This window comes from Primulina eburnea, chromosome 12 (genome assembly GCF_022965805.1).
Source record: "Primulina eburnea isolate SZY01 chromosome 12, ASM2296580v1, whole genome shotgun sequence".
Classification (NCBI taxonomy): domain Eukaryota; kingdom Viridiplantae; phylum Streptophyta; class Magnoliopsida; order Lamiales; family Gesneriaceae; genus Primulina; species Primulina eburnea.
This window is the reverse complement of record NC_133112.1, coordinates 32,892,138-32,914,063: the sequence shown is the minus strand read 5'-3', so window position 1 is coordinate 32,914,063 and position 21,926 is coordinate 32,892,138. Positions and strand designations below refer to the sequence as shown.

At 35.0% G+C, this 21,926-nt stretch overlaps 2 protein-coding genes and 1 pseudogene across 4 annotated transcripts; 1 reads left to right on the top strand and 2 right to left on the bottom strand.

Annotated features, from left to right (window-relative positions):
- Nucleotides 1-1,165: 1,165 nt before the first annotated feature.
- LOC140807773 (alpha-glucan water dikinase, chloroplastic-like) lies at nucleotides 1,166-12,144 on the bottom strand. 3 transcript variants are annotated; one of them, XM_073164738.1, is made up of 35 exons: nucleotides 11,998-12,144; nucleotides 11,782-11,868; nucleotides 11,380-11,667; nucleotides 11,030-11,074; nucleotides 10,785-10,894; nucleotides 10,602-10,680; nucleotides 10,394-10,485; nucleotides 10,153-10,306; nucleotides 9,397-9,621; nucleotides 8,879-9,217; nucleotides 8,695-8,802; nucleotides 8,474-8,572; nucleotides 8,218-8,358; nucleotides 8,018-8,106; nucleotides 7,457-7,591; nucleotides 7,092-7,254; nucleotides 6,887-6,976; nucleotides 6,589-6,774; nucleotides 6,198-6,260; nucleotides 6,061-6,123; nucleotides 5,912-5,971; nucleotides 5,640-5,792; nucleotides 5,432-5,515; nucleotides 5,163-5,339; nucleotides 4,974-5,080; nucleotides 4,536-4,749; nucleotides 4,337-4,440; nucleotides 4,038-4,170; nucleotides 3,774-3,899; nucleotides 3,079-3,189; nucleotides 2,649-2,747; nucleotides 2,331-2,504; nucleotides 1,973-2,065; nucleotides 1,605-1,720; nucleotides 1,166-1,506 (listed from the first exon to the last, which is right to left on the bottom strand). In XM_073164738.1, the coding sequence occupies exons 3-35, from the start codon at nucleotides 11,653-11,655 to the stop codon at nucleotides 1,302-1,304; spliced, it is 4,413 nt and encodes a 1,470-aa protein (XP_073020839.1). In that variant the 5' UTR covers nucleotides 11,656-11,667; nucleotides 11,782-11,868; nucleotides 11,998-12,144; the 3' UTR covers nucleotides 1,166-1,301. The 3 variants fall into 3 exon arrangements, with proteins under 3 accessions (XP_073020839.1, XP_073020841.1, XP_073020840.1); XM_073164740.1 differs by having other exon boundaries at nucleotides 11,030-11,071; nucleotides 11,998-12,143; XM_073164739.1 differs by having other exon boundaries at nucleotides 12,048-12,066.
- Nucleotides 12,145-15,148: 3,004 nt separating this feature from the next.
- LOC140806824 (uncharacterized) lies at nucleotides 15,149-15,667 on the bottom strand. Its single transcript, XM_073163350.1, has one exon. The coding sequence runs from the start codon at nucleotides 15,665-15,667 to the stop codon at nucleotides 15,149-15,151; it is 519 nt and encodes a 172-aa protein (XP_073019451.1).
- A 1,202-nt stretch (nucleotides 15,668-16,869) lies between these two features.
- LOC140806823 (high affinity nitrate transporter 2.5-like) lies at nucleotides 16,870-20,585 on the top strand (annotated as a pseudogene).
- Nucleotides 20,586-21,926: the final 1,341 nt, after the last annotated feature.

The following is a 21,926-nucleotide window of genomic DNA, read 5'->3' as shown; positions in this document are numbered from 1 at the left end:
ATGATGATGTTGTTGCTCATGTTAACGACACAAATTATTTGTGGCATCAACCATTATTAAGGTTTGAACTTTATTTTTGCTTGATTTCTTGATCTTGTCTATCAATGTAATTAGGTGTGGTTGATGCACGTAAAATATTAATCAGGGATAAGATGGATAAGTCATCCAACTTTAGCTTTTAAGTAAACATATGTTAAAAACATTGACCCACTTCCGGAAAACAAGGATCGACCTTTACACAAGAATGAATCCATTCAAAAATTAGGAAAAAAAGTGTGTTGATGCCGACGATTATGATAATGTATTTCAGATAAATTAACCATTGATACTTTGCATCATTTTGGAAGGGAGTAAGATCGTGTAGGACTGAGTGTTTGTCATTTTACCAAAAGCTATAGCTAGTGGTAATGGTGCAACTCAAATTTTTTAAACCGTACAGCATCTCAAACACCACGATTCGATCGTTCTACCAAACAGGGACAATTATTGCACCCAATAGATCGTATTTTTTTTTAATAGATATATATGGCTAGCAAGTAAAAATAACCTAAGGCAAAAAAACTTTAGAACGTAGTATGTTATAAAAATTTGCATACACATCCCAATAATCAATCAAGCCAATGGGTTAATAAAAGAAGAAGGACCAGTCAAAAATATATTTTCTTTCTGACTGCTTGAGATTTAGTGATTTAGAATGAAATGATGAAAGAGAGAGAGAGAGGGTAAACTGAGGTCAATTGATGGGGTCAAAGGAATGTCTTTTTTTTAGTCTTGCTAACCTGTCAGCACGATTTCCAAGAATTTGTGCCATCTTCTAAACCTGTCTCGAATTCATAACTGTTTATTATTTCTTGCAATGTGTTGTCTTAACAATGAAGTTTCCATTTAGTGACTGTGTGCCTAAAAAAAATTTATTGCATCTTCTAAATTAATAATTTTGTCTAATTAAGTAGGGGATCACCCTGTACTTTAATTTCAAGCTACTCATGTGGTTAAAAGACAAATCTTGCTTTTAAGGGTCATCTCCTTCAAGTTCAAAATTTCTTTTTAAGAAATATTTTAGTTTTCCTCCAAAGAATACCATCAATATCTACTGGAGGAGCAGCAATGAAGGCAATATGCGTAATGCTGCAAGTAATTGAGTGTTATTCTGATATTCTGAAGCTTGTGTCAAATACAATGTTCTTTATTATTGATTTATGATGACTTAGTTCAACAACACTAATCTAAATTTAGAGCATAATTCGAGTCCTGCAGTACATCGATCCATGAACAAATTCTTCATGCTTGAGTATGCCTGGTCACATCTGAGGCCTCGTTTGGACAATGTAAATCTTACCGTCCTTGACGACACCTTCAACATCTTGTGCAGATCCGTAAATACCCTCAACAGTACTTCCTGCTTGGGCTATGCTGCTGAGGATTGTATGCCGGAAGTTTTTGTCGACAATCAATGGATCAGATGAGTAGTCAAGCGTTACTTCTTCCTCTTCATCCATTGGCACACTGTAAGAAACAAAAAAAATGGTATAAAGGTGAATCATAATTTTAGAAAGAAAAAAAAGGTAACCTCATCGATTCTATGAATGATGTTAAAGTGTTACCTGTCATAAAGCCCAGCGCCAGCATAACCTTCTAGATCTTCACCATTCGAATCTGATCTGAATATCATAGACCGCTTTATAAAAAGGCCAACAGGTTTGCTGGGGTAACCCAAAACCTGTAAAGGTTCGAAGGATATGTTAAGAGTTAGGCTTGGTATATTGAAACATGAATTACAGGCAGTATCTTTTCATGATGCCACTGCTTGTAACTCCTCAAGTACTAGAACGACAAATTTTATGGACTGATTCTGTTTTTAAAAATGGAAGGCTTAATAAATAAGGTGAATCACAATTTTACTACCCAGATCATTCATAATCTAAAACAGAGAATATTCAGAAGTGGATTCGTGTCCGAGACAATAATTTACCTGAGGAGAATTGAGATCATTTTTCTTGCAAATAAAGCTCAAAGCACGGCCTGGATATGCTCCCACCAGCGTCTCACCAAGCCCCTTAACCACCTATTAGATGAGATGTATAATTTATTCAGGACATACATATATATAAGCATGGAACTGCTCATCCAAGGTTACAAGCCTTAGGTAAAGATTCGTCAGGAGTCCATGTTGGAGTCATAGAATAGTTAACAAGGTATGTCACTCTCTGTAGAATTAGTATATAAGTGGTATAAAGATATGTCTAAGCCGCTTGGTAAGTCAACATTTCCCTCTTATTTGCCATATCATTGACACCAAAACATTAAAGTGAGTACATCATCTGGGATACCTCGGCATATATTTCTGATGAATCCCCAGAAGACGGATTAGTAGTGTGGATAACAAATGCATAATCAGCATTTATTATTTCTTGGACAAGGACAGCCATGCAAAGATAGTCATGATCAAGTTTCACTTTTCTCGTGCTGAAGTATGCCCTCTCGTTCCATTTAGAAGCCCATACCTAAAAATGCAGGCAATGATGAAGCATAAAACCATATTAAAATAACCATCGGAAGAATTTAGAGGAAACCATAAGAAATTCCACCATAAAGAGCATGTATTCAACCATCTTTAAAGGTTGCATGCTGGTATAGTAAACCCTAACCTTCTTTATGGCCAACCATGCTTGTTCCCATCTTTGTGAACCTTCATCACCAGGCCAAGGCATGTCAGACAGTTGCATCACATCTTTAAGCTCTTTGACCTGGAGCAGATTACGCAAGTAAAATTCACTGACATTTGGATTACCAAAATTTAAAACAAGAAAGCAGTTCAAGGCATTTGGATTACCAAAACTTAAAATTCATCATGCATCACATCTTAAATCATTTTTTCACAACAAGAAAGCAGTCTATTCCTGATATCTTAATCTTCTTTTCCAACCAAATAATTAATTACAATCAATTACCAAAAATTGATCTGAAAGGAAAGGAAATGCTCCCAAACTAAAACTGGAATATATGAGGTATCTCTTTCTGAAAAATATCTGAAGTTCATTTATCATCAAACCGAGTGGTGGTCCAAGAAGAACATACCAACTGAGGTGGAGCTGAAAGTTCAAGAACCGTGTTTCTAATTTCACCAAGTGCACTGAAATCTCCTCCTCCTAATCTTGTTTTTAGAACTTGCAACTTAGTAGCCACTACCTGCAAAACATGATGATTTCACATTTCCGCCAAATCGATTCATTTTTATTACTGAGTTGATGCATATTTCAGAAATGTGCAAATAGGTACATACATAGAAACCACCTTTCACTAGAAAATTCATTCACACGGACAACAAACTTCATGTCAGTTAAACTTGGAGGTGATCCAGTGTCAGCCAAGGCATTAACGAAGTAACATTTTTCTCCAATTTACCGCAATGTCTAATAATATGTAACGCGCCTAGAACTGGAAGAATGGCAACTTCTTAATTAGAAAGTAACAATTTATTAACTTGTAGATATTAACCAAGGGCATTCCTTCAACTTCAGTTTGCTCCAAACGATGATAATACCTTTTCATAAAAATCTAAAATTCTCTTTCTTCAAGTTAGAGGCTCTTGCAGAAATGATAGAACTTAGGTGGAATAAAAGTTCGACTCTAGCAATAAGATAAAGGAATGAGGAGTACATGCATGGAAATTAAAAAAATGTATAATTCCAAATAAATCATGACATTTTTTACATTATTTAGAGAAAGCAAACAAATGGATAGGAGATTCAAGATGAGATGCATGAAATGACCTCGTTCAAATGATCTGAAAGGACTGTTTCAAAGACACCAAATGGCAAGGCAACCGAAGTTGGAACATTGATCCAACTCGGCACTTTCACTTTAAGATGAGCAATATTGCGTGATTTGGCTCCAACCTGTACGGATTAAATCTTGCAATGCTTAACACTGCACAGTTGAATCTTCAACAACATTTGTTGTTCATATTTTCATTCTGCTACATATTAAATAAGCATAAGAATGAAAGAATATTCTCAACAGTACTATGGGCTGACCATATCACTGGTAAATTCCTCAGAACGTATTGCATATCTTCCCGCAAATTGCTTTCTAACCAAAGCCACAAGTGGTGCAGAAGAAACAATTTTGGTGTCAGCTGGACTTTCTAGATCATCCTCTTGCATCTCACTGCAGTTAATGTACAAGGAAATAGACTTTCATCTCCACATAAATGGTAAAGTTTATATTTGATCAAGAGTACAAAACATGAATAAAAAAACAAATGAAACAAAATATAATTTTATCTGGAATATAAAAGTAAGTCAACGGCTAATTAATTCCCAGCACAAAATACCTGTATACTACATCTGCAGATGAAGGTTTTAAGAGTAATAACTTTCCTTCCTTTGCCTGGATATCAGCCAATATATTGGGATCAAAGCATGTGGCGAAACAAACCTGCACAAGCAGAGAACTCGATGGAATGTCACTGGGATACTTTTGATTGTCAGCAATCACACTTTTGAAACCCAAAGGCAAACACAAAATATTACCTTGCTATTCCTTGCCCGAACAGAAACATGGGATAGAACATCAGGCATATCTGGGGTCAGTACTGCCACAGCACCATCAGGAATTTCTTCCTCCCCTCTAACGGATTTGGCCACCAAAATTGTAGGTTTTGAGAAAGATTTGTTCTGGACAGACAACAACTCATCAACCACAACAACATATCCAATAGCTTCAATGGGGCTAATGACCTGCCAGCTGTTTCAGAACATAAAAGTTTTGTTAAAAACATCTCATATCATCAGGAAAATCCTAAACTAAGGGTTCATGAGCGCTAAATAAATGCCTGAATTGAGCAAATAAAATGGGATTCTGGTAATAAAATTGTTAAGTTTTGATCTGAAATGAATGTGCTTTAGATTGATGCATCAAACAAAGATATGAGCTATTTAGATAGAAAAAATAGAGCATAACATATCAACCTTCCTAGATGGGCGGTTTGTCGGAGAATCGGATCAAGTCTATTAAGAAGGGATGACAATGAAGCAGCTGACCCACCTCGAATAATTTCTTCAGTAAAAATATCAACCTACATGAAGCAATCATAGATATTTACTCTATAAGCCACGGTAGTGTGAAAAAGGACCCGTTTTATATCTATAATTACATACTGCCCCCTGATCCACGCCAAGCAGGGCACCTAGATACTCAGCAGATGGTTGCAGTAGTTGATGAAATGACTCAGCCTTGCCTGCAAGTGCAAGCCTTGTTCTGTCAAGGACTGATTTGGCAAACAATGCCCAGTGATCATCGCTGGACTTCAACATGCTCAAAGCTAGATTCCAACCCTAGCAAAAAGAAAATGAATAATGAAATATGGGAGGGTAAAAAAGAACAAAAGCAGAAGTGATGTATATGTTTTATTCAATCTCAACCTCACCTTCAAGCAGTAAATAAGGTCCTCATTATTGTCCACTGAAAGCGCAAGGTTTTCAACAACTAGAGAGATGAAGTACATGATTTTCTGCAGATGAACATAATCCAAAAATGAAAGAGCAAGAGCATGAAAAAACATTTAAAGATTGATACACCTACGAAAATATAAATGAAATTACACAGATAAATGTAAAAAATTTGGCAAAGCACACCTCAGGACTTGCATTGCTCAGTTCTTCATATCCACGTTCGACAGCTGTCCTAACTGCAGAATCAAGGGCAATATCCAGGAATATAAGATCCCTAAGCCGTTCGTTGGATTGGGAAAGCATCGGTCTAAGCTCCTCCCGAGCTTCTAGCAATCCCTGAACGTAAGAATATTCCCCACATCCAGGAGATAAAAAAATAAAACGGTGTTTAGATGGTTCATTGAATTAAAGGGTTGGGGAAAGGAAAGTCGAAACTACCAACAAAATGGATGTACCTCGAGAAGGGCTTCAACATTTTTCTCTTCGATATTCACCAGAATAAATTGAAGAAGTTCCTATATCATTAACAATAGTACATAATGCTTTTATTTATTATTGAATAAGCCAATGATTGAATAAATTTATTGTTTTTGTTTAATATCACCTGAAATCCGGATGGCAGGCCCGGGACTGGGTTTATCTTCACTCCAACCATGAATCCTTCTCCCTGATGAGTTAGTAACACATGTACATTAAAAGAAACGAAAAATAGTAACAACTGCGTCACGCTGAACGCATTACCTCAGCTCTGTATCCCATACAATTTGCTATAGCAGCCTCTAGATCCGCCCCTGAATGAACTGCCTGCACTTGTGAACTCATTAGATTAAAATTTGGATAAAGGCACAATAACAATGGGAGGAATGCTTCTCAGAAACAATCTTCTTCGAGCCAAGATAAGCAAAACATAAACAGTCTCCCTAAATTTTGAACTTTTGTCGGACATTGCTTCTCACAAAATTTAACATAACAATTATATCACACAAGCAGCTAGAGTCAATATCTTTGCTTATATGCTCTGCTAGATGCCTTTAGTCTTATCAATTTAGCTGCACACAATCATTCAGATTAGAATCAATCAGCATGTTGCAGCAACTTATTATATCCTTTCAACTTGTTATCATACTCTAACCTTCAGAGTTCTCAAGTAATTTTGAAGATCACGCAACAGTCCATCCTTCTGATCTCTTCTAAAATTTGGTTCACTGTGGATGCCACGGTCATAACCAAGAAGGCGCTCTTTTGTTATCCCATTATCATTTAAGGTCTTCCAATAAATACTAATGTCAAAGTCACTCTTAATATAGTCAATCAATGCCTGCGAAATACAAATATCATTAGTATGATACGAACGGAAACACATATATGGTCTAAAATATACGAAAGAGATTGTTCTATGTGATGAGAAACCAGATCGACTTTCCAGATACCTGACAGATTACAACATCATCTGGACTAGTGTTATTGTGTAGCTTTTGGTGCCATTCCTCCATCATCCCACCCTTGCACTCATTGTTTCTCTGCAGTTCAATGCCAAAATATGAAACATCATCAAATCCAAAAATAACGTATTTTAAAAAAATTTAAAAAATGACGAAGAAAAATGGACCAAAACAGAACACTTCGGAAGAAGACCTGAAGGACTAAAATTTCATCCCTTATACGTTGCCCAACATCACCTTCACCTCCACGACCAACAGTAGACATAATCATACGTGAAATTTCACGATATTGTGGATGAATTCTGTAGACTTTCTGTAGCAAATCCGTAAGCCTATCCTGAGCTTTGCTTATCTCACTGCCCACCAAAAGATTCATGAGAAGGAAGAGCTTTTAAATAATATACAGAAAATTTTCTTTTACCTTAACATAAAAGTAAACACACTTTTAGAGCAGATGTGCAAGGAAATTCTAGGGGCACACAGTTAGCTCTATTCAAGTTTGTAGACCTCCAAAATACATCTGTAAAATCAAGCAAAGAAAAACCGTAGAAATCTTACCGTGGTTTTACATTGTAATTTTTGTTCCATACGAGTTGTCTAGTAGCCATGAATCTCATCCACACGAGAATCGCAGCAAGACCGAGTTCACCGGCATTTGTTGCCTCTTCCATCAAGTCTGCTGCAATATTGAATCTGCAGGAAAGTTTATTGCACACTCTCTTAATGTAACACAAAAATATCTGCTTCTAAGTAATTAAATATGTTACAAACTAACAGCATTTCAGATGGATTAGGGGAAAACAGAAAACATGTAGTTCACAAAGAATTTTCCCTCAAGTTTAAAAGTCTAATCTCCAGCATTCAGAATGGGAAGCATGAGTCTAAATTAGAAATATGCTTACAAGCTAATCAGAAGATAAAAGATAATTGCGATAACAATAAATTGAGGAAGGAAATTTGAACCAAAAGGCAAGTACATCATCACTTGAGGCCAAATGTGTTTGTGATGCAAGAAAAACTGTTTCTCATTGGAACTAGCATGCCTATAGAGTTAAAAAAACGAGAAGAAAAGAATAATAGAGGAAAAAAGGGGTGCCTCAATCGGTAGAGATTGCTCACCGATGCATAAAGGACTTCTGTGCTTCACTCTCTAATTTTGCTATTTTACCTAACAGAGCTTTTGATGTCCCTCTGCCATCCCCAGCATCCTTTCATGAGTAGAATAATTAGAATAAGTGGTCAATACCGTACAAGCAAAGCGACATATGAGACTACATGCTAGTATGTGAAGACAGAATCACGTGAATTCAATTAACAACCTTTTCAACCTTCTTAGATTCAGCTCTAAAGTCGATATAAAAATCTGACCCACTGTTATTTATCCATTTCCCATCAGAAAAAAGAACAAATGGCATCCCCACAAATTTTTCATCATCAATCGCGATCTCTAACAATTGGACCTGTGAATCAAATAGAGTGAAATAGATCTCAAATAACTCATTGATTTGAAATCAATTTTAAAAGCTTTTATATTTTAAAAGCTACTCATTCAAATGAACTTTTCTTTTGACAAACCTTGTAAGGTTGATTATCAACAGAATTGGTTGAAAATTTTGTTTCGGCAGCCTTACTCAAAGAAACTGAATCAGCCGGCAGCACACTTGAAGGAGGAGCCTGATTAATTTCCAACCGTCTCTATCAGTTCTTGGCGACAATTCACCACTATAGCTTAAAACAGAATTGCTTTCTAAATTAACATGAAAGATTCAAAATCTATGAAAAACTTTTATACGTACAGTCCATTGCCCAGGTCTTTCAGATAAAGCCCAATGAAGAACAGTAGATTCTGGAAGATCCGTTGCCAGATAAACTTTCGTCTTTCCAGAGAGATTTGCTACCAGCACCTTAAGAAAAAAGAAAATATCACAATTTTTTGACACATTTCCTCAATCGAAAAATGATATTATGTTGCTTATTCACCAGAAGTTCCTTGTCAGCAAGCTTATAAGTTGTTTTGCTCAAGACAGAGTCAGCAATGTGATTCTCCTTTTCCCTCGCAAACTGTTGAACTGCAGAGAGTATTTGTGGTTCTGAGGAGGCCTTTTGCACTTCTGGCTCAGAGGAAAACTTAGTCAGAAGCTGCATTACATCCCTTTTCTTGCGTTGAATTCGTTCTACCATGAAAAATTTCTTTTTCGCCAGTTGCCTAGCAACTTGAGTTTTTATCTCTCCTTTGACTATCTTCTTTTGTATGTCCTCAGGGGAAGATCCCTTGTCTAGCTCGACCTGCAACTCTTTTCTTGCTTCTTCAAATTCTCTCTGTTAAATCCACGACACTATGATTACACGAAAGACTGGAAAACAAGCAATGAGAATAATCCATGTGCAATCCCACTGTATTTAGGAGAACGAGAAATATATTGGATGCGAATAAACTATTTCTAATTCGTTATCATAATTATCAAATTTATAAAGCATATGAGAGATTTGAAGTTTACTAGTTGCTGTTCTGCAGAATAGTTTGGCTTGCCTGCTTTCTCCCATCTTACATACGCTTGTATTTGAACAAGATCATCCGGAATATTGCTCTTTTTTCCTGAAACAATTTTCTCCTCGCTCTCGCTAATATCATTTTTGCTTGTTAACTTTGTTCGAAGGTCCTCTGTTGAGGAACCCCGGGCTATTTCTTCAATCAGCTCCAACCGAGCAGCCTCATACTCATCCTATTTTTGTGGATTTGATAAAATGCATAATCAATAATAGAAGCAATATCCCATAGCAAACTAAATATTCCAGATCATGAATAAATAAGAACACCGTTGCCACAAACAATAAAAAACTACCGGAGTTCACAGAATTTTACAAATTCTAACGAGCACATTCCATGTATCCGAACCTATAAACTAAAAGGACAGAAAATTCATTTGTTTTCGGAAAATTGGGCCACTAGCTTGGCCTCCACAAGATATTTCATGGTCTTTGATGATGATATCAAACATAGTTACCAGTTTCACATTGTATAAATTGACTGAAATTTCTCAAACTTATTACACACTGATATTCATTGACAAAACAAATCCAAGACATGTGTGTTTTATGTTTCACGAGAAAAAGAACTAACAAAACTTTAAGCAATGAATAATAGGAGCTTGAACTCAAGTTTCTCCAGAAACCCTTAAAATCGAAAGGGGCGTCAATACTGAAAAGCATCATGCTTGTTCTTGCACCAAAACTAAAGGGTAAGCAGGACACACCTTCTCTTGTTCTGGGGTATAAGCTGGTTTTCCCTTCCTTTCCCACCTCAAATATGCCTGAATTGCCACAAGATCCTCAGGAACTGAAACACTTTTTGTCCTTGATTCTCTTGCTGGCAATTTAACACGAATATTTCCGCCATTGTTCTTGTACCTAGAAACATGATTTGGTCAAAGCGCTTGTGTTAACATAATGACTCAATGCATGAACTCGGAAGTTTTGGAAGTAAAGTTGCTTTACCATTTATTTTGGGATTCATCAAAAATAAGAAACTCCACAGCTTGTATTGAAGGATCATCTATTTCTAGTTTCAGGACTGCATTTGATCCGGACTAAGAAAAATACCATATTGAATCATTTTATCCAAAAGATTAGTCATAAAACAATTCTTACTGTTGTCTAAGGACATATTTAATTAGTTTCACTCAAGCAGTAATCTGAAACCTACTTTCACAAAAGGACTCCTAAGTGCTTGGTTCTGATACACCATGGTTCCAGCTGGACGACGCTGCGGCAATATCCACGTTCTGGGTTAAAAAAAAAGCAAAATTTTTAAGTGGTACTAGTTTGCAGATCTAGTGATGCTCGAAGATATTGGTTGATCGAGATTTCTTTGTCCAGTTGTACATACTTGTTTTGAGATTTTACAGCTCCCCAATGTAGAACAAAGTTGTCTCCACTGCTTGTTACTTGAATATTTACCACTGCCACATATCCTGATGTTGGGTTACTTACTTCAACCTGTTTTTTTATTCAATACTATACAGTTAAAAACAGACATGATATGATCCATCATCCCAGGAGTATTCTAAGAGCATGGGTTGCTGGATGATTAATACGTGATCGACATTCACGGGATAAATCTTACTATGATACCTGTAATTCAACATTTCCATCCAGGTTGAATTTCTCTACAAGCTGCTAAAAGCAAAACAATCAAATCAAATGGATATCCAATTAATCATCTTTGCTGCATTCACCATTCAAAACCCACATAGATTTCAAGAAAATCAGTCATTCTAACATGGTTTTATGGTTGATACTTTGACATCTATTATATTTGAATATTTTCTCCAAATGGTCACAAAACTACGGACCATAAAATCTGACAAGTCGTGATCATGAGGATCATTATCTATCTAATATAAGAGATCATTAGACAAAAGGCTCTCTCTCTCTCCATGGTTGGTAAATCTACTTGATTTAGACTTTACTTCAAAAGGCACCTGAGAAGCTGGATCGGTGGCCAAAACAGCACGAGGTGACCTCGTAACAGCACGCTGCTTTCCCATCCGTAATATATGTTTTTTCACAGTCAATCTCTTGCCATAGTATTCAGTTGATAAAGGCAGTTGGTGTGATTTTGAACTTGCTTGAGGCTGGAAAAAAGTACTTCTCCAAATTGAAATCGAAGAATTGATTCTCCTCTTACGCTCAAGTCTGCCAGGAGAAAAGCAATACTGAAGCAGCAAGTTATTCCCTACAGCACCTGCACCGGTCATATTCTTTCAACCCTATACGAAAAATCCACCACCTCTAAGTCACGTGCATGAAGATATGAAATTCCAAACAGAAACAGTAATGCCCGAGCTTAGCTTATTATCTGCTACTAAAGAACTTGATCTTACCGATTGCGGTACGGAGTAAGGCCACAATAAAAAAAATTCACGGCTTCAAGCAAACTACTTGTCGAATTCATAGCAGAAATCGGCCACCTAATTCAAGAATTCCAAAAAACAGTAAACATGCAGTTATATTAACTTGAACCAATCCAACATAAATCGAATCAATTCTGCCATTCCCAAACAAAAGAAAGAAAGAGAAAATCAGTCACAAACTAGTACCTGTAGCTGAAATCAATTAAAAAAATCAATAAAAAGTACAATTACGTAACTCAGAATCAGAATGTAAAAATAAGCGACTGAAGGAAAAGCTAGAAATTGGAAAAGGGAAGACGCGAAGGAGAGCCAGTGCTGTAAATATTTCATGGTTAATTAAGGACACGTGGCGGATTATAAGCGGGACGCGGTTGTGTGGGTGTGCGTAATTAATTAGTCGCGTGATTTTGGGCTTTAGGATATGATGAAAGTTCATCGTGTGGCTCAAATGTGATGGCAGTTGCTTTTCCCAATAAATCAAATAAAATAAAGTATTTCTCATGTTTATTTAATTATTATTATTAATATCATGATTGATTGTCACATTTTTGTTTGATTGTAACAAGTGGCGCCATTGATTTTTTTAGGTACCTCGGCGTTTCACGTGAATTTTACTTCTCAATTTTTTATTTTTTTTAATATCAGATCCAAAATTAGTTCTTTTTTTAAAAATAGAAAAAAACTAGTAATAGCTGATTTTCCATCCGACACAGTTTATAAAAAATATTATTTTTATATCATAAATATCATTTTTAAACATAAATTGAGTCAATTCAACTCACGTGTGTGTATGTGTGTGTGTGTGTGTGTGTGTGTGTGTGTGTGTGTGTGTGTAACCAACCTTATTATTAAAATATGAGTTTTTTAAACCCAAATTGGCCTTTTTAAGAAAAAAACAACAACAACAAATGTTTAAATGGTGAATCATGGTTAACTTACCACGAATATAATAGAGCAATTTGTATGAATCAATTTCGGAAATCTTATTGAATGACACGTAGCTAGGTTAATTTAAGTAATCGAAAATGTGATTTTGTAATTAATTACGAAAAAATCCAAAAGTCGGAGGAATATTATATTTAATATAACTTTACAAGATAAAGAAATATAAAATAATAGTCAAATAGTGAGTCCTTTTGTCTAGACGTCCAACAAACGAATCACGTAGTAAATATCTTTGTGTCATTTAATCATTCATTTTACATTCGTGATTCATACATGTATGAGTAGATCTTTTGTGAGACGATCTCACGAATCTTTATCTGTAAGACGGGTCAACATGATCATTATTCACAATAAAAATTAATTTTCTTTGAATAAAAAGTAATATTTTTTCATGGATTACCTAAATAAGAGATCCGTTTCACAAAATATGATCATGAGATCGTCTAACATAAATTTTTGGCTATCTGCATACTTGTGATCCATCATTGACGAATAATTCTCAAGCGTGACCGACTGTCGTTAATCTATACAAGAAAGCAATCAGTGTGTTCTTGATAATCGATTTCTCAACACAACGAATATGAACCACATATATTGATACGCTTATAAGTCGAAACTTTTGTAGAATCAATCGTTGTTGTCTTACTGCTATTAGCATTAATATTTTATTTTTTTTATTTACTTTTAATACATATCGTTTGAGTTTAATTGCAATCGGAAGTCAGATTATATTGTTTTAATCGGAAAAAGAAGAAGTTAATATATTGATTTAGATAGGAACTCGAAATTATGCAGCATATTGGATTGGGTTTTGGCCAAATTATCCTCATTTGTAATTTATTGTCTTAAACTGGTTTTAATTTGTGTTTGATTTATTTTTTATGTTAAATTTGTATTTAATTGTTTAATTTATTGTGTTTATTTTTTAGATTATTATTTGTTTTGAAGTTTATTTATTGCGTAATTTTTTATATTATTATTAATTTTAATTTATATTGTATTTAATTTTTTGTTATAATATTACCTTTAAAATGGTAATTTATTTATGATTTGTGCATTGTCCAAATTATTTCTGTTTTAATATATTGTCTTAAATTGGTGTTTAATTTGTGTTTGATTTATGTGTGTTAAATTTGTGTTTAAGTATTTAATTTATTGTCAGTGGGAGCTCGTAATTAAACTATCTATGTTGTACGTGTTATTTAAGGTGGCGCCGACAAGAATCTGATATAGTGTTGGCGTGCAATTGGAACATAAGCACTCCGATTAAAAAAAAATAACAACTAAAATTACAAGAAAAAAAATTACCAATATTTTAAAAAAACTGAAAGATAAGAAGCTAAAACTCGAATTTAACAATATGATAGACCGAAATCATAGAGAAAAATATAAAGGACGGAAATCTTGTGTCATAAATTGCCAAAGCATACTTTATATAGATAATGTATGTGTGTGTGTGCCCGAGTGTTAAATCGAGCACTATCATCTGTTGGCTTCCGATATATAATTTTTAATCTCCAACCTCTTGTGAAAAACATGTTAATAAAATAGTAAAATTCTTGCACGTTAGCTCAGGGAAGTAGCCAGAAAAAGTTTCGATCCTGGGCTAAAAATTTGTGGGCTAAAATTTGTGATATATTCAATGTTATTTTATTTTTTAAATTTGTGGGCTAAAATGTGGGCTAAAATGGGCTAAAATTTTAAAAAAAAAACTACATCCATATTTTTAAATAAGGCCAAAAATCAAGCCTGGACTGGAGCTCACCCATGCCTTTGGGGTGGCTCCGTCCTTGGTTAGCTTGATTTTGTGAGATTTATGATATTTTGAATATATCATAAAAATCTCACGTACCAAGTGATCAGCTATTAAATTTCTTTTTTTGGTGGCTGGATGTGAAAATATTAAGGTAAAAATTTGTGTGAGACGGTATCATGAATCGTATTTTGTGAGACAGATCTCTTATTTGGGTCATACATGAAAAAATATTACTTTTTTATGCTAAAAGTATTATTTTTTATTATGAATATCGGTAAGATTGATCTGTATCACAGATAAAGATTCGTGAGACCGTCTCATAAGATATCTACTCAAATATTAATCGGAGAAACTTAAGCCATTGCATCATGAAGCGGTTCTACAATAATAATAAAAAAATCGATAATCAACGTAATCGATATTTTATTAAGATCATAAATTGAAACAAACAATTACAAATGACACGATCAAATATCACATGACTCAATAGAACAAACCCTAAAAAGACATGAAACAGAGAAAAAATATGGCATTCAATTCTCTTCTGACATATGAATAAACCCTAACATCCATGCAGACAGACGCACGTAATTAAGAATATATATAATAAAAGCATATATTTTGCTTGAAACTTGATCATATTTGCTGCACAACGGCCAAACAATTATCAACTTCTCTGGCCAAGTACCCTGCGATTTTGCTTAGCGGGAAGTCGGCACCGAACTCGTTTAGCGCGTCCTCGCAGTCACTGTTATAAGCCGCACTCAAGTGTGATAAAAGGGTGCCCTTGTCATTCTCATCAAGAGCTTTTATGCTTTCTTCGAGATCCGAAACAATGGTGTCGAAATCTTCGACGCAGGTGGAAATGATCGATTCTCGGCTAACCGGCAGCAGGTTGGCTACGGCCGGATTCAACTGAGGAGCCATGGACTGGAGCCGTTTAGCCACGGTGAGAGCTGCCTTCATGGCGTTTGCGGAGGCATCATGCCAGTTTTTCGCACCGTTCACCATTTTTGTGCAGAGTTGAGGGTGGCTGGATGTGCGGCAGAATGCGTTTACTTCGAAGAGTCTGCGAGCCTCAGCGGAGGGAGTCTGAGTGGCACAGAGGAGGAGAAGAGCCGCCCCGGCTAGGAAGAGATGCTTGATCTGAGCCATTTGAATTGTTTTTGTTTTCCACTCTTGCTCTGTCTCTCTTTTCTTCTCTTTGTGTTTTTGTATAAAGGGAAAAAAAGAGAAAAGAATGAATTTTTGACAAATTCTTGGTTTATATATGGAGGTGGAATTTAAGAATGAGCGGTTTTTCTTGTTTCTTGCAGTTTTTTGTGGTGTGACACCAGATAAAAGAAGGGCTTCCCCTTGGTCATAGAGAAATTAGAGATATCTTTGGGAAGATTCTAAGCAAGTTTTTATTTTTGTATAAGAATCGTAAATTTTGGATAATTTTTATTTTTATTCATATAATTTGCACTTTTCACACTTTTGATCATGTTAACTTAACAATGAATTTGCATTTTTATTCATGTAACTTACTTTTTTTTTTTTTTGCATTTTTGATCATGTTAATGGTGAACTTGCATTTTAGTCATTTAACTACTTGCATATATTTTTTTCATTTTTTTTTGTTAATCGTAAATTTACATTTTTAGAAACGCAAATTACATGTTTTTCTTTTTTTTTTATGGAGTGCGTTGTGTTTTCTTCCAAATAATATTTAAAAAAAATCCAATATATATGCATGTTTTCTTTTAAAAATTAATGTCAGCATACACATCCACCACATAAGCAATTTTCGGCAGACATGACGAACTCCAGTAAAAAAAATGAATAAAATGAAGAAAAGAAAACTTGCAAAGTTACAAAAGTACTAAAATGTAAATTCACCATTAATATAACCAAAAATGGAAAAAAAAAAAAACATTACTAAAAATGCAAGTTCATCGTTAATATGACAAAAAATGAAAAAAAAAACATGTAATACTAAAAATGCAAATTCATATTAACAAGACCAAATGTGAAAAAAAATTGAAAATAACATAACCAAAAATATAATTTTCTCTTAAATTTGATTTAAAGAAAAATAATTTGCATAAAAATAATTTCGCTCTAGAGAATAGGAATGTTGATGAATAAATTGTTGCAAGTGGTTATTATGCTAAACTTAATAGCAAGCATCAAATTGTGCTAAATATACATATTTGCAATAAAAGTATCGTTTTTATTTATTAATGTTTTCAAAGCAAATATATTATCAACCTAACACTTGTTGATCATCGTATTTTGAATTCCCTTTGTAGCGGATTAAAGGTCACTTCTCCAAGATTATAAGCATCCCGTTCAGCAGTGCGAACCTGGAAAAAGTTAAACTTCCCGGATAGAGATTTCTTGTTTGGTATCAAACATGGAGATCTCTAACGGTGAATATGAATCCAACCCGAAGAAATTTGCACTTCCAGTGGATTCTGAGCACAAATCCACAGAATTCAGGCTATTTTCAGTGGCAGCGCCTCACATGAGAGCGTTCCATCTTTCTTGGGTGTCTTTCTTCGCCTGTTTTGTTTCCGCCTTCTCCGTGCCACCCCTGTTGCCAATCATACTCGACAACTTTGTTGGATCCCGGTTTTCTACACGCCCAAACGCAGCGGAAGTTTAAAATTTTTATTTATTTTGACAATCAAAATATGATTTTGCTTTGGGCATTCGTATGATTTTAACAAAAACATTCATAGGGTGTTGAAATTTTATACCTTTGTGAATTAATCACGTGGCTCCAACTAATCCGGTATAAACGGATTAGCTCTTGTTGAATCCCTACGAACTTTCTTCGATTCTTCTAATTAGGTCCACGACTAGAAGATTTGTTCCTCATCCAAATAACACTAGAATATTTGGAAGAAGATTCAACGTTGGAGATGAAAACGAGAGACGGCTGAAACCTCTTTTTCTTGAAAAAAATGGCCAAAAATTTTGAGGAATTCTATGTGATTTACGTAAATCACATTTTTAATTGTAGTGGAGGCTAGGTTAACTTTTTATTTTCTTATTAACAAGTCATTTAACCTAAATTTCATAATTAATATTAATGAGCTTGATTAATTAATTAGGCTAGTCCAACTAGTTTAATTAATTTATCAAAGTCCATTAATAATTTTAATTATTTAATATGTTGGACTTATACTCCTACAAGCCCATCAAACATATTTTCCACTATATTTAATTTATTATTTAATAAACTCAACTTTTGAGTTTAATAAATTAAATATATTATAAATTCAACATTTGAATTTAATATTACAAATTCAACTCCTTGAATTTACCACCTCCAAAATTTAATATTTAATAAACTCAACTTTTGAGTTTAATAAATTAAATCTTCAAATTTTATAAATTCAACTCCTTGAATTTATTCTCTCCAAATTTCATAAATTCAACTATCTTATAAATTCAACTCCTTGAATTTATTTCTCAAAATTTAATTATCATAAATTCAACTCCTTGAATTTACTATATCATAATATAAATTCAACTCCTTGAATTTATTTTCTCAACGGGAACAAACGATCCAGTGCTTGTGTGACCCTCAATGGTTCAGGGATACAGCTAGCCGTGGGTTCACAACTCTTTGTGATTCAGGACATAATCCTTTATTCGGGCTTACCCTAGTTAGCCTCATTCTTTTCATCAACACCTTGATCAAGAATATCAGAACTCATTTCTGATTGCACCCATCGGATCATGGTAAGAGCGTCTAGTAGCATCGCCCCATGATCCCCTAGGTATCACTGATAGTGCCTGCAAGAACCAGTCGATTATGATTAGCGTACAGTACGGTCCCTTCAGCTCATATATCCCGATCGAATCTGCGACCATTGGTTCATCGAGGGTTGCATATTTATTCGATAACAATGTGATAACTTTAATAGTGACATCACGTGTACTATTGGAGAACTCCTTCTCCAACGTACATCTCATACTCTGGCCAGAGATTCCATGTACTATTATTACATCAAATCACATAGAATATCCACACCTGCAGGTGAGCGGTGAATCCCCGACTACAATGCACTGGCTCCTACATGTGTCGCAACTGTACCCAACCTCGCCACCTGATGACTCTCCTGGAGCCGGTAAACGAGTCAAAGCACAGCCCTAGCATATAGAGCCTCAGTGTTGTCCCGGGTCGTAAGGACTAATGGTGTACAATCATAACCACGGACTTATCCTCTCGATGAATGATAACCACTTGGAAATTCCGAGGGAGGGTTGTTTGGTATAATCATCATATAACTACCCATCTGCATATTTGGACATCTCCATGCCCTTACCAAGAAACGCAGTACACAACATCACATATGCTAGTCTCGAGCTCAAGCGGCCTTTATCCCTGTTTTAGGCGGCTGAATCGACTAGGAACAAATTTAGAATATGCAGTGTTTACAAATGAGTTTCAACATCGAATTACGATTCATTTGTATTGAAGCATAATCAAGGACTTTATCTATGCTATTTGCATGGGTATACAGATAAAGTATAACAAGACCATAAAAAGTTAAATTATATTAAAATAAAGCTTGTTTATTTCACTTGAGTCAATAAATTCCCTAGTCAACCGTTGGCTTGCAGGGCATCTACTCTAACAACCTTAGCCTCACGGCCAGTGATATCGGAAACGCGGGCATTGCTGTCGTTTCAGGTGCGGTTTTTGGCCGAATCGCCATGGGAGCAACATGCGACTTATACGGGCCACGCCTCCTCTCTGCCACTATAACTGTCATCACTGCACCAGCAGTTTACTCTATTTCCATAAATTTTCCATAAGCCAGTTCTCCAGTCTCGTTCTTACTGGTTCGCTTCTTCACCGGTTTCTCTCGAGACTCTTTGTTCTCCGCAAAGGTGGTCGGTACCGCAAACAGAGTGGCCGGTGGCAGGGGAAATCTTGGCGGCTGTGCAACACAGCTTATAATGCCTTTAGTATTCGATCTCATACAGGCTCAACCAAATTTAGGGCTTGGAGGATCGCTTTCTTCATCCCTGCCCTGTTTCAAACATTATCAGCGTACGGTATCTTCTTTCTCGGCCAAGATTTACCGGATGGAAATTACTCCAAGCTTCACAAATCAGGAGACAAGCATAAAGACGACTTTTGGAAGGTTTTCTATCACGCCATTACGAATTCCAGAGGATGGATGCTGGCACTTATGGATACTGTTTCCGGGTTGAACTTACAATAGACAACATCGTTGCACAGTACTTTTACGATAGATTTGTTGGATAATTACGTCGAAACGACCATGATCATGGTGATAATATATTATCGAAAATTGTGTATTAAAATAATTAACAAGAACAAAAAAAATATGACAACAAGTGTATACGACAATATACTAAATATCTCACATTTCCAATCCGAGTATAACCGAGAAAAATAATTTCTCCAATTCACACCAGAATAACACTCAAATTTTTTTTTCTCACTTGAGTTGTTCTTTTGAACTTGAGATGCTTAGAAAGCTAGAATTGAATGTCTAGCAAATGAGAAAATGAGCTGGTCAAAAAACACATGTCCAAATCATAACAAAGAGTCGATATTAATCTTCACACAGCTGGAATTATAGCTGCGAGTTTCGGATTAGCAGATCTTTTCTCCAGGCCAGGAGGAGGGATGCTGTCGGATCCCATGGCGAAGAAATTTGGAAGGCGAGGAAGGCTGTGGACTCTGTGGATGTGCAGACATCGGGAGGAATATTCTGTATTCTTTTGGGAGAAGTGGGATCTTTGGGCTTATTAGTCACTATAATGATCACATTTTCCGTGTTTGTTCAAGCCGCTTGTGGGCTTACATTCGGGTTTTTCCTTTCGTTTCAAGAAGGTATGTTTTCCCTTTAATTCTTTTTATACTCCACTGCATTTTGTTTTTTATCTTCGTTTCTTGAACATATCCTATTGAAGTAAAAATAATCTTACCAGGTCTCTAGGCATCGTGTCTGGAATTACTGGCCGCGGGGGAAATGTAGGAGCTGTTCTTTCTCAAGTTATATTCTTTGGAGGATCACGATGCTATACCGAAAAAGATTAGAACTCATGGGGTGATGATGAAAAGTTTCATATGAATAAGTGAATATATATGATTATCGTGTTTTGATATATTTAAATTGATAAATATTCATAAACAAAATGTTACTCAAACGATTTTAAACATGATTTAAATATCGTGATTATATTTTTTTTATTGTCAGTCAGTCACGTGGTGTATGGACATGAATATGCCCAGTACGATCTAAGTATATCACCTTGAAGTCAACTTCTTAAGAAGCGGAAAATATGATTTTGTTTGAATGAAGTAACGGACCGATAATATGGGTCCCGACGAGTAACTTGGAAAATTTGTCACTATAAACCTTTTGTTTGATTTGAGATCTTTTTCCCGAAAAATAACCAATACATGAAAATATATATACTAGAAAAGTGCACGTACGTTGCACGTGAAAACTTTTCTAGTATATATATATATATATTTAGTATATATATATATATTTTGTTTGTTATTTCTGTGTACATGTCAAGTTTTAATAACAAGTACAGATATCGTCCGACAAAACTTGATATATTTCAAATCTACATTAAAAACAATTCTTTAATTAACTTGAACAAAAACTTTAATAAATTAATAAACTAAATTGAAATTAAAATAAAAAGATGAAACAAACACAATTTAAATAATTTAAATTAAAACAATTAATAAACGACTGTTAAAATATCGGTTAATGCACATATCAATTCTTAAGCAATGCTTTTGAAGGAATTCATTATTTTATCAATATACTATGTCAAATATATTTAACTAATTCAACAACATACAATAACCAAGTGTCCTTTTGTTATTTAATTAATAATTGCAATTGCAACAATGAATGATGGATTTCTCTAGCTTTCGTTTTTTAGTTTATGACTATCAGTCTGTACTCAATCTCATATGTTGTTAGGACCGGCTAGATGTTTAGAGAGGGTGAATGAATACCTATTAAAACTTTCGGTATTATTGGTTTGAGCTAACAAAATACAATCGATTTATCTCAACTCAGTTGAGTCACGAGTCAACAAGGTAAAATATATGCGCAGAAAAAGAATTGTGTTCAAAGTTGAACCAAATAGATACTAACACGATAATCGGTAGATGCAGTTATCCCAATGCCAAAAATATTCATGATGTTCAGTAGTTTTTCGTTGATGAAAATACTGTTAAACAACCAATTCAAGCTGATTTGATGGAGAAAATGGAGAAAAAATGCAGCATCCTTTGGAGAATGCATAATCTGTAGAGTACAAGCAACAATCAATAATCAATCAACATATTTCAGTCAATGAGACAGAAAATGAACAAAGATCTCAACGATTTAGAAGAAGAGCAACATAGATG

Excerpts from the sequence above, each read along its gene's own strand:
- LOC140807773 (XM_073164738.1), bottom strand. The coding sequence starts at position 11,655 with ATGACCGGTGCAGGTGCTGTAGGGAATAACTTGCTGCTTCAGTATTGC. Across the intron at positions 6,775-6,886 it reads ATGATGTTGTAATCTGTCAG|GCATTGATTGACTATATTAA; the intron begins GTATCTGGAAAG and ends TGTATTTCGCAG. Across the intron at positions 5,340-5,431 it reads ACCTTATTTACTGCTTGAAG|GGTTGGAATCTAGCTTTGAG; the intron begins GTGAGGTTGAGA and ends TCTTTTTGCTAG.
- LOC140806824 (XM_073163350.1), bottom strand. The coding sequence starts at position 15,667 with ATGGCTCAGATCAAGCATCTCTTCCTAGCCGGGGCGGCTCTTCTCCTC.